The sequence below is a fragment of the Podarcis erhardii genome (assembly GCF_964252035.2).
Source record: "Podarcis erhardii genome assembly, chromosome: 13".
NCBI lineage: Eukaryota > Metazoa > Chordata > Lepidosauria > Squamata > Lacertidae > Podarcis > Podarcis erhardii.
In genome coordinates, this window is record NC_138502.1 from 24,375,050 (window position 1) to 24,387,918 (window position 12,869).

The window sequence follows — 12,869 nt, forward strand, 5'->3', positions numbered from 1 at the left end:
CCTACTTCTGAATATTCTAGAAAATTTCACTAGGCAAACCGTTTATACTGAAGTCAGTGTGTTTAACACGACTCATAATAGTCATTCATTCATTTTAGTCATTTATACCTCACATTTTAGGATCCAAATCCTCATAGCAAACCCTAAACTAATATTCAGTTAAAACAATATGAAAATTGAAACATAAAGTACTAAATCAATAGACATCAATTCCATTAAGTGGTACTTGTGTCTAATTGCTTTCTTACAAACCGTTAGTCCCAAGTAGGTGAGCTCTAAAATAGAGTTTACTTTGTCTCACTGGAAAGGGTGCTGCAGAGCTTTTGATTACAACATCCAAGGGAGTTTATTCTTCCTCTCGCTCTTTTCCCATTGTTAACTTCTAATTTAGATTATGGGGAGGGGAGTAATAGACAGGGGTTCTACCAAGTTAAGAAGCTCTGAGGGACAGGGTTCTGATGAGACTTCAGGTGCTGTTTACGTGAATATACTAAGCTATGACAGAGCTCAGCCAATTCCAAGCAGGTGACTGAGCAGAATTAAACGTTCTATGTTACTGAAAGAATAAAGGGCAGGGCAAACAACAAACCAGAGGTTTTGATAGTTTGTAGCTGAAGCCTGTTCATGTTTGTATGTTATATTTCAAATTTCTACTTGTTTGCTCTACTTTATATCCTGTATTTTTTTTCTCTCTCACCACCCTTAAGAAAGCACTATAGTGGAAGCTCCATTCAAATACTCCATCAGAAATTCCAGACATTCTTGTCCACTGCATGTTGTGAGTACAAACTTTTATTTCCAGAATTTGACGTAGTTTGTTTGTGAAGCCTAGACAAATGTTAATTTTTGTGTGGCATGTGCTTATTTATATTTTTCTTTATTTATATTGTGCTGAGAAACCTGTGGCCTTCCAGACGTCATTGGACTCCACTTCCCATCAGCCCCAACCAACATGGCTAATGGTCAGGGATGGTGGGGTCTGTAGTCCAGAAACATCTGGAGGGGTGGAGTTTCCCTACTCCTGGTTTACAGGAGTGTGCAGGCTCACCTTCCACTCAATTGATATGCTTATTTTATTTCATTTGAGGCAATATTCATAGTCAAATTGATAACTCTTACACATTTCCAACATATAAAGGAAGCAAAGCTCAATTTCTGTTCAGTTTGAAGCCCTTTCATTATATATTGGATACAAGCATGGCTTGTTTTGTTCCAAAAACAAAGCTGAGTTCCAACAACATCTGGATCAAGGCTAACATATCTAAGTCCTTTTGAAATAAATGTGAAAAGTTATTTGTGGCTTATTTTAACTCCCATTGATTTCCAAACCTATGCAAATCAACCTGAGATAAAGTTCTTTTGAGCGCAGTGAGACTTGCTTCTGAGTAAACAGGAATAGTTTTGCAATTCATATCTCAATCAAGCTTGATGTTTTCTAGATAAGAAGTATATTTTTAATGATAACTTGGGAAAAAGTAAGGACTTGTCAAAACAGTAACTTATAGTTGTATCCAATGAAATTGTCCCATTAGCACAAGGACTTCCACTTGCCTGTCACTGCACCCAGAAGTACTTATGCCAGGCTCAGCAACTTTGGTTGGCCCTCACACATGTTCACTTCATCAAATCTGGCCCTCTTTGAAAAAAGTTTGGGCTCCCCGACTTATGCTAACAGAACAACTTAATTGGATACAGCTGCACTCCTAGCCCCACTTACTTGGGAGTAAGCCCAAGTAGATATTGTTAGGCTTGCAATGTTAAATGTCAAATAACTAAGCAAGTGAGATGCACCTCATTGCCAGTCTCATGCAAAAGAAAATGTGGAGCAAAATCCATCCAAGCATAGGCACTGACGTATGTGCACTCTAAACTCAACAGGACTATTGCTTATTATACCAGATCATGCCCATAACTATGAAAATGCCATGCTGCCTAAACACTTGATTTGATCCTGAGATCAAACAGTAAACTAAAAGTGTAGTGTGATCTAAAAGTAAAGTATGCACAACTTGGCATAAACATTGTTTCACTGTACTTGGTGCAATGGTTGCATACATTTCTCATGTCCACCATTGGGCTGGTTTGCACATGCTTAATTACTCTACACTTGCTGACATGGTGGTTGAATGTGTGAACTGGCTGCGGAATCATGGTGTTTGAGGTAATGTGATTTGATAGAATAGTTCTGGCTGTGGAATTTGATCTGGCATGACTTTGTCACATACCATGGAAATCAACACCTGATACTATATATGGCAATCATTTATGCATGAACCAAGCCAGTGGTTATGATATTAGAATGCAGGCTTCTTACATGAATCGTTTCCTCTATATTGTATGCTTGATTTCCATTAGATAAACTTGATGAAGGTTATATATATTATGTTGGTGGTAATAGGAACAGAGGAAGCTGATTCAGGCCACTGGTTCATCTAGCTCAGTATTTTCTACATTTCCACTGGCAGCAGTTCTCCAAAGTTTCTCTGGGACTTTATCCAAGCAAAGCAGATGTTCTACCATTCAGTTGTGGTGACACTTCCAATGGATCTGTGACGACCCATTCTCATGTTGTTGTTGCGGGAAATGTCATCAGACTCAAATTCCCACCATCCCTCATCTGCAGCCCCCTGAATCCACTTCCAAAAGCAGGTTTAAATCCCCTCTTAGCCTGTGGAACCACATTTGGTAAGAGGATGCAGATGTGGAGGGAAAGAGCAGAAGTACGTTCAACTTTTGCCTCTGTATTTGTTGTGAGGTATGTCATCACAATGTGGTTTGTAGTGTTCTTTCATGTATTCTGCCTTGTATTTTTATATACATTAAAATGATGTGTTGTTTTGCTAGCATAATCACCATCCACATCTTAGCATGCTTTTGTTTACTCCTTGTTCTTCAGGTCATTAGATCAGGCATGAAGCTGGAAAACCAGACCAGAGTCCAGGAGTTTATTCTCCTTGGTTTCCCTACTGCCATAGAATTTCAAATACTGCTCTTTGTAATATTCCTTGTTATTTACATCCTGACCCTCTTCGAGAACATTGTGATCATCACTCTGATCAGGACAAACAGCCATCTCCAAAAACCTATGTACTTTTTCCTTAGCCACCTGTCTTTCCTGGAGACCTGGTACATTTCTGTGACTGTTCCCAAGCTCCTGGTTAACTTCCTAGCAAAGAACAAAAGCATTTCCTTTGAAGGCTGCATGGCCCAGCTCTACTTTTTCATATCCCTAGTCTGCACCGAGTGTGTCCTCTTGGCTGTCATGGCTTATGATCGCTACATTGCCATCTGCAACCCACTGCGCTACCCAGTCATTATGAATTCCCGGCTCTGTTTGCAGTTAGCTGTGGGATCTTGGCTTGCTGGTTTCCTAATCTCAATGCTGAAAGTCTTCTTCATTTCCCGCTTGAGTTTCTGTGGACCCAACATCATCAACCATTTCTTCTGTGACATTTCACCTTTGCTGAACCTCTCCTGCACAGACCGAACTGTGCCTGAGATGGTGGACTTTGTATTTGCCCTTCTTATCCTCATAATCCCACTGTCTGTCACTATTGGCTCCTATGTGTGCATAATAGGCACCATTTTGCGTATCCCCACAGCCAAGGGGAAAAGAAAAGCCTTTTCCACCTGTGCCTCACACCTCACTGTGGTTATTATTTTCTACTCAGCCACTCTCTTCATGTATGCCCGACCAAGAAGAATCCATTCTTTTAATCTCAATAAGCTCGTGTCCATTGTATACACTATTGTCACCCCCATGTTGAATCCATGCATTTATTGCCTCAGGAATCAAGATGTGAAGGAAGCCATGAGAAAGATATTTTGTAGCAGGAATGATGAATCTGCGATTACCACTAGTGACCATTAGACTCACACCAGACTGAGAAGAATCCCTTATATTCTCAAATATAAGAAATGACTCACAAATACAGATCAGACCTCCCTTCAAACCCTTTGATTCTCTTCTTTATGGTAATCTCTCTCATGTGAACACTTGCTCACAGTGATTCAAAATGCTTCATGGTCGGAAGCATATGTTATCCAATTCATACACTAGTAAATTTGATTTGGAGCCAGAGGGCTGATGGAAATGTGCACAGGGAAATAGTGACTGCTGTCAAAGAATGAACAAAAATGTGGAAGCACACAATTTTATATGGAATTCATTTTTTAAAAAAGTGACTTCTGCTTAAAATTTTCTAAGAAATCTTAGCTCATATCTGAAATCATGTCAAAACTCTTTGAAACTGACTACTTAACTTAGCTTTGAAATGATTTTTTTGAATTAAAAAAATCTCCTTTTTATCTCTTACCATAATTGGGAACAAGACAGAAAATGTACATTTTAAAGCAAATTCAACTTAATGTATTATACTTGCACATTTTCTTTCTGTTTCTAATTTTGTTTAAATTAAGTTTTTAATTGTCCAGAGTTTGAAACATAGTTTTATGAATGTTTTACACTGCTACTATTGTCTGCTATATAGAATGCTATTTTAATTTTTTAAGGAAAATATATATATGGTTTTGTTTGTTAGTTGCCCTGGACTCACTTTGGGTAGGAAGGGCAGATTATACACTTGAAATAATTGTGGTGGTGGCAGTGGTAGTGATTATATCGTCTATATGTATGGAATAACAAATTTTAATCTGATATGTGACAATTTCAAGCTTAATTATGAAATTATGCTGGATAATCACTAAAAATATTCACTAATGTTAAAATGTGTATATTAAAAGGGGAGGGAAATTAAGAAATTTCAATTTATAAATATCATTCACTTGGTTGTTTTCCTTGAAGTGATGTATCGTTGTTTTCAAACGTTAAGTGTAGGAATATGCTTCAATGAGTTCATTTGATGGCACTTAATTTCCAAATCTGAAATGATGTTTTTTTTCTAAAAAAAAAGTTTTAAAGTGCTTTAGTATTTGTCATTAATATTCATCTATTTTTAAACTTCTGTATTTTATCTGTGCTGTTTTCATATGTATAAGCCATATTGACTCCTTGACTGGGAAAAGGTAAGATGATGATGGTGGTGATGATAGTTTTCTTTTAAAACATTTTTTTTAACAATTACAAATATTAAAAAGCTTATCTAGAAGTATATATAATGGTGTTTTTTCTATTCATCAACTTTAGACACACACGTTCAATGTTCAAACATAGTCCTGTATTTTTCCCATGTATAACACACATATAACATGTGGAGTCTAATTTAAGAAAATGGGGGGAAATGGTTCAGAGTTGTCCAGATCTTTTTTGGGGAAGGCTTGCCTGGAGTTGTTGAGCTTTTTTTTGGGGGGGGGGTAATGCCGAAAATCACTAAACGCAGGCTGTTGCCAATTGATTGCATCAACAAACTGCAGCACAACTGCCACAGCAATAGCCAATCCACTACAGCCTTTGCTGAAACAATCAATCACCCACTTAATTAGCGCAGCAGCAGCCAATCCAAGGCAGCCCTTGTAGCAGCCACCAATCACCCACCAAATTGCCGCTGACAAGCTCCTGCTCACGGCTACAAGCAATCACTTGCCCCCCCCTCGCTATCCATGTATAAGACGAGGCACGTTTTTTAACATTATTTTACTGTAAAAAAACCCCTCATTTTATATATGGAAAAGTGTGGTACTTAATGTAACTTCTTCACTGAGAAGACTGAGAGGTTGTTATAACAAGGTATTGATAGTGTGGTTCCTTACTGTACTTTGTGAGACAGGAAAAAGCTTCCCACCACAGTGTGTATTCCTCCCCTCTCCTATTCATGGTGGCAAAGAAACTCTGGTAACATTACAAGTATCCTAGCAGGAGCAAGCATGGAGTCCAGTGGCCATGAGACTCAGAATGAGGCATAGCCAGATAGATGGCTGTAAACCATGGCTCCCCACAGGATCAAAAGCAAGTATAGGAGAGAGGGTTTCCCCAGCAAGGGCTAGCTCTTTAATTAATTAATTAATTCAAAAAAATGTACATGCTGCCCATCATCATAAATACCCACAAGATAGACATAGGATGAATAATTAAAATTATAAAGTACAATATAGCTTATTAAAACCACAATTAAAATCTGTACCAAACCAATAGCAGAGGGCACTCCCTGTTTCCAAATAGGCAACATGGATTAACTGCCTTCAAAAAATGTGGTGAAAAGAGATGTCCGAAACTCAAGTCAAATTTCTCACAGGAGGGAGTTCCTTAGCCATGGTGTCACCACAGAAATTATTATTTATTATTTATTTTTATATTAAATTTATATACCACCCTTTATCTGAAGATCTCAGGGCAGTTCACAGTATAAAAATGCAGGATAAAAGCATGAAAGGCCCTGTCTTAAGTCATTGGCTGTAACATACTTATTGGTGGAACAACCAGAAACCATAGGTGGTACAACTGTTGAAAGTTATGTGTGTGAGAGAGAGAAATTCTGTACCTTTTTTTTAAACTTAGGACACCAGGAAAACAGGGGGCATAAACAAGTTGTGGGATAGAGAAGTAGACATCATTTTGGAGAAACGAAGCTTGGCCTACAGTTTGCCTATTATGGTATTGACTCCATTAACTTTATGTGCTACCACTGTGTTTGTGCTTCATCTAATCACCCTATATGTTTACTTTCATTTCTACTCGCTCTCTGGACAAAGGTGACACACCAAACAGTTCTGGTCCCATCTATGACCATAACATTTTGACAGCCACGTTGTTTGGGGATTTGTATTTCCATCCCATATACCCTGCCAGTTTTCTCAGAGGTAGTTCAGATGACATATTTGGACTGATATAACACATCGCATTGATTGATTAGAAAAGTTCTGCACTTTTTCATGTTTGCTACATTCCTTCTTCATCTTTTATGAGCATTACATACAAAGTATGTGGCTGATACATAAAGAATCCAGCCACCAGTGAATCAAAAGTGCCATGAAGTTGGCAGAGGCACCAGCTTATAAGGGTGATGGGGGGGCGTGCAATGTCAGGCACATGACGTGACAGCCTGACATCATGCGTGTGACGTCAGGATGTCGGGAGGTGGAGTCAAATGCGGCAGTCCTGCGAATCAATGGCCAGCTCCTCCTCTGCCTCTTCTTGACACTAGCACTGACAGGAGGCTGCTTCAAGCCAGCCACTGGGAACATGCTGCACTCGGCTCCACCCTTCCGCTCTGTGCTTTTAGGACATCTGGCAGCCACAGCCCTTACCCCAAAAATATAGGGGAGGAGCACTTGGTCCCCGGGAGCTGGCACCCCCTGGATGTAGGGAACAAGGCTACATGCTGAAAATACCTTGAGCTTATGAACTTATATAAATAAGAGCTGTAGATCAAGAATAAAAATCTTGAATCCTTAATTTACAGTTTTGACCATGTGAATGGACACAGGTTTGAATTTCTTAAAGTACATTCATGCTTCAGAACAGTATAAATTACAATAACATCTTGTTTACACATTTCATGGTGTGTAGAAGTCAAATAATAAAGTACTGTATAACTCTGAGCTATTATCCTGTCAGTTGCATTTGTGAAGGCATTCTACGAGCCAGTTCCTGAGTATTTAGCTCCCTTGATATCCCTTGTTAGCAGGATAACTTATACACCAAGGCAGTTAAGCAGCATTGCTCTTCTGAGAATTCTGATGATTTTGGTAAGGCTGCATAAATTTTTCAGCATAACTTCTTTCTGGATTAGCCTTTTCTTTGATCCAACACAGTTCCAAGTTGTCTTCACAGAAGCTCTAAATTAAAAGAAAAACAGAAATTGGACTTGCTCAAAATTTAACCAAAAAGATACCATCCAGCATATGATGAAATATTCACTGAAGTTCACATGTAGATCAGGTAAATGATGCAACTGGCTTATTTTGTTTATTTCAGGGTTTGTTTGTTTGTTTGTTTGTTTGTTTTAAAAAAATGGAAAATGACCTGCATTAGTTTTAAAAAATAGAAAATGTCCTGCATTAGCACTTTAAGAAGGAAGTATGTTTAAGGGGAGATGTATTTCACATTTTAATCTCTGTGCAATTAGTTTTTATACTTTGTAAACCACTTTATATGTGTTAAATGATGTTGATGAGAAAAGTAATGCTAAAATGGGAAATGCACATATAAATTAGCCCCAATTCTGTGAGGTAATTAATCTCTGCACAAGAATATTGGCATACACAGTGAAGCTTTTGAAAACATTTCCTAAATAGTACAAACTCTGCTTTCAAATGTGATGCAAGATTGCTACTCTTTTGGAGGAGATGTGTGCTGATCTTTCAGTTATAGAACTCTGGAAAGGAATCAGTATCTCTCTCTGCTGGAATTAATATCCTGAAATATAACTTTTCATATCACTGCAGAAATTAAAGCCCCCTTGTCTTCCACTTCTGAAAATCTTCCCATCTCCTTTCTAAGGAGAAACAGTTATGTTACTGAAATGTAGCAGAAAGTTTATCTGCAAGTAATAATAGAGAAAAAACTCATGCAGTAAGGTGGGAAGTGAGGAACTTCACATTCCATTGCATTTCTTAGTTTCAGCTTTTGTATATCTGAAAGAAGATGGTTTCTTCAACAATTATAATATACCTCTAGATTTCAGGAAATGCATTATTTGTCCCACATTTTACAATGTGGAAAGATGGATATTTTAATGAACACAAATCTCAGACAAACTGTATGTCATGTTCAAATTTGAGTGATTTTTTTTTTTAAAAAAGAATGCATTTTCATAGAATTAAATAATAATAATCAAGGTTTGGTAATTTCTCATGTGGAAGACCTGTAGCCATAAAATGCAATCAAAATTAATGAACAGAGTTTGGGAGAATAGTTTCTATAGGTGGTATTGCATGTAAGGTGCTGTGCTGTTTTTAGTGTAATTACTGGTATGTGTTAAACAGATTTTTTATATGTATATAAATATATATATTAATGCTATCAATGTTTAATTGATATTTTAACTTGATTTTTTCCCTATTTTTAGTGGATATTGTTTTTATATGTAATCTGCCTGTCCCATCAGGGGGAAAGGTGGGGTATAAATAAAATGATGATAATGGTGATGGTGATGATATAGCCATCACAAAATGCAAGAGAACATTCCCATGATTTTTAAGTTATCTATTATATTTGTGATCCGCTTCATAATTTATGTTGTAATGTAAAATTCAACTTTAATTTTAAGCTTCCGTGACTGGAGACTTTTAAGACTCACTTAATACGAAACAACAAACATTTACAAGAAATAATGTGCAAATAGGATACTGACAGTGCAATCCTATGTTGATCTACTCAGAAATAAGTCCCACTGAATTCATTGGGACTTACTTCCAATGAATGGGACTACAGCCTTGTATAGGATTGCAGGTTTAAAGTTAAATCTGTCCTGGAGGTGCTTTTGAACATGATTAGAAGGGACCGGTCAGTTCGGGGCATTGAGGTTGGAGTAAAACAATATAAATTGAAAGCATTCGCAGATGATTTGGTATTAACATTACAGGAGCCAGTTTCTAGCACAAAAAGAGTTTTGGATTTAATTTCTGATTATGGTCGGGTGGCGGGATTTAAGTTGAATAAGCAAAAGACTAAGGTTTTAGCAAAGAACCTAACGTCTACAGAAGCAGATGAGTTTTTGAAAGAGACAGGATTAAATGTGGTTAAAAAGGTAAAATACCTAGGGGTGTACCTGACCTCTAAAAACTTGAATTTGTTTAAGGACAACTATGAGAAATGTTGGTCAGAAATTAAAAGGGATTTGGAAATTTGGACAAGACTAAAACTTTCCTTGTTAGGCCGAATAGCAGCTATAAAGATGAATGTTTTGCCGAAAATGTTATTCTTGTTTCAGACCCTGCAGATTGTGGACAAAGTGGTATGTTTTGGAAAGTGGCAGAAGGATATCTCTAAGTTCGTTTGGCAGGGCAAAAAGCCCCGAATTAAGTTTAAAATACTAACAGATGCGAAAGAAAGGGGGGGATTTGCCCTGCCAGACTTGAGGTTATATTATGAATCTACAGCCTTCTGCTGGATGAAAGATTGGTTTTTGTTAGAGAACACCGATGTCCTAGATCTGGAAGGGTTTGATAATGCTTTTGGGTGGCATGCGTATCTGTGGTATGACAAGGTTAAAGTTCATAAAATGTTCAAAAACCATATTGTTAGAAGAGCAATTTTTATGGTCTGGACAAAATATAAAGACTTATTGGAGAGTAAAACACCAAGGTGGCTTTCACCGGCGGAGGCCAAGGCACGTAAGAGACTTAACATGGAGGCCTACTGGCCAAAATATTGGGAATTAATTGAAAAAGATGGTGACAATTGGAAGCTGCAGAGTTTTGAAAGTGTAAAAAGCAAGGTGCGAGACTGGTTGCATTATGCTCAAATTCGGGAAATTTTTAAAACAGATAAAAAGGTTGGGTTCCAGGTGGATAAATCGAAACTAGAGACAGAATTGTTAGAACCTAAAGACAAATTACTTTCAAGAATGTATAACTTGCTGCTTAAATGGAATACACAGGAGGAGACAGTTAAATCCGCCATGTGTGAGCCAGTGTGGTGTAGTGGTTAAGAGCGGTAGTCTCCTAATCTGGGGAACCAGGTTCGCGTCTCCGCTCCTCCACATGCAGCTGCTGGGTGACCTTGGGCCAGTCACACTTCTGTGAAGTCTCTCAGCCCCACTCACCTCACAGAGTGTTTGTTGTGGGGGAGGAAGGGAAAGGAGAATGTTAGCCGCTTTGAGACTCCTTAAAGGGAGTGAAAGGCGGGATATCAAATCCAAACTCTTCTTCTACTCTTCTTCATGATAAAGTGGGCACAGGATATTGGACATAACATTATGTTTGAGGACTGGGAAAGGCTATGGACCACCGGATTGAAATTCACGGCATGTAGTGCCCTGAAAGAAAATATTATGAAAATGATATACCGGTGGTACATGACCCCAGTCAAGCTTGCTAAGATATATCACCTGTCTGATAATAAGTGCTGGAAGTGTAAAGAGGCGGAAGGGACGTTCTTTCATCTCTGGTGGACATGTCCGAAAGTGAAGGCCTTTTGGGAAATGATCTATAATGAGTTAAAAAAGGTATTCAGATATACCGTGCCTAAGAAACCGGAGGCCTTCCTTCTGGGCATTGTAGACCAGAATGTGTTAAAGAAGGATAGAACCTTTTTTATGTATGCTACAACAGCAGCAAGAATTCTTATCGCAAAGTGTTGGAAGACACAAGATTTACCCACACTGGAGGAATGGCAGACGCAGTTGATGGACTATATGGAACTGGCTGAAATGACTGGCAGAATCCGAGACTTGGGAGAAGAAACAATGGAAGAGGACTGGAAAAAATTTAAGGACTATTTGCAAAAATATTATAAGTTGTATGAATGTTAAGAAAATGCACTTTTTAGGAAATATTAGCCCCAGCAATGGTAATCAGGTGAAATGAAAATTAAGGCACAAGAAGATAGAGGTGAAATTAAGAAAAATTTTTATTGCATTATGTTTTAATCACAATACATAAGATCATGGTTATAATAACTTTTGACCTTAGTAACATGATGAACTGAAAGATACAATAAGTAATGAAATAAGATAACAAATAGCTGAAGACTTTGCATTATGAACATTGGGTTACAAATATACTGAAATGGGTAACATGATAAAATGAAAGATACAATAAGTGATGAAATAAGATAACAAAATGCTGAAGTTGGTATTATAAATAATGCAGATTCGGGAAGACGCGGGGAAGTCCAAAAGATTTTGTAAAAGACTTATGATTTATGAAACTCTTGTATTTTATTTTCTTTCTTTTTTGTTCTTTTTCTTATTCTGTAAAATTAATAAAAATTTAATTAAAAAAATAAATAAATAAAATTGAACGGAATCAAATTCAAAAAAAATAAAAAAATAAAGTTAAATCTGTCCTCTGCCTTCCACATGACACATAGTATTGTGGGATGAAAACAGAAGTAGAACTTAACACCACTAAGAGATGTTACTCTTCTACTGACATGTGCTCAAAGGTCCACTGGTTTTGAAAATCTGCTGTCTGAAAGCACCTCAGGCTTTGTTTAAAATATAATATAAAATATAAGGTTCCTTCAAAAGTGGCATGTAAGATTTCTGCTGATGGCCCATCTCAAATTAAGAAAGTACAAGCACAGAACAAGCATTTCAAATGAAGTGAGATATAAGTGATGGGTTGGACTAGGGCCACATTTTATTTAAACTATATCTATAGAGCAAATGGGAAGAATGGGATTCTAACTTCAGCATTGGGTGAGACAAACCCGGCAATTCTAAGGGGCATAAGAAGGCTAGGCCCCAAAGACTGAGACACACCTTATGGTCAGTAGGGGAATCTTCCTTCCTCACTCCTGGGCTTCAGAACTCTGTGCAAATGTGGCAGGTGAGCTTCAAGAATGTTTCATATCCAGGAGGTCACTGCAGCCATGGTTAAATGGGCGCAAGGCTTTGGATACACAATAACCATGTGACAGTGGGAACATTTGTGGAAAACAGATTGGAAATTTACAGCTTGTTGTGCTTTAAGAAAGAACTTCCTTAAAATGCAACATTGGTGGTATATAACCCCTTGGAAGCTCCCCAAAATGTATAAAAGTGTACCAAGCAATTGTTGGAGGTATAAGGAAAAACTAGGTAATCTATATCACATATGGTAGCAATGTAAAGAAATCAAGGTGTTCTGGAAGGATATCCATTGCGAACTGGAAAAAATGTTAAAAATATCTTTCAGCAAAAAACCAGAAGCTTACCTACTAGGAATCACAGATTTGGATATCCCTAAAAAAACAAAAGAACTTTTTCTCTATGCTACGGTTGCAGCAAGAATACTCATTGTGACAAATTGGAAAAGTGATAAAG

At 37.6% G+C, this 12,869-nt stretch overlaps 2 protein-coding genes across 2 annotated transcripts in view; one reads left to right on the top strand and one right to left on the bottom strand.

Moving 5' to 3' along the window:
• Positions 1-12,869, bottom strand: part of LOC309327030 (vomeronasal type-2 receptor 26-like) — a gene marked incomplete at both ends in the record, with an annotated part of 336,857 nt that overhangs the window by 120,639 nt on the left and 203,349 nt on the right. The gene's annotated exons all lie outside the window — the stretch shown is intronic.
• LOC309327483 (olfactory receptor 6B1-like) lies at positions 691-3,871 on the top strand (the record flags this gene model as incomplete). Its single annotated transcript, XM_081836783.1, has 2 exons — positions 691-778; positions 2,897-3,871. Exon 2 carries the CDS (start codon positions 2,912-2,914, stop codon positions 3,869-3,871), a length of 960 nt encoding a protein of 319 aa, XP_081692909.1. The 5' UTR covers positions 691-778; positions 2,897-2,911.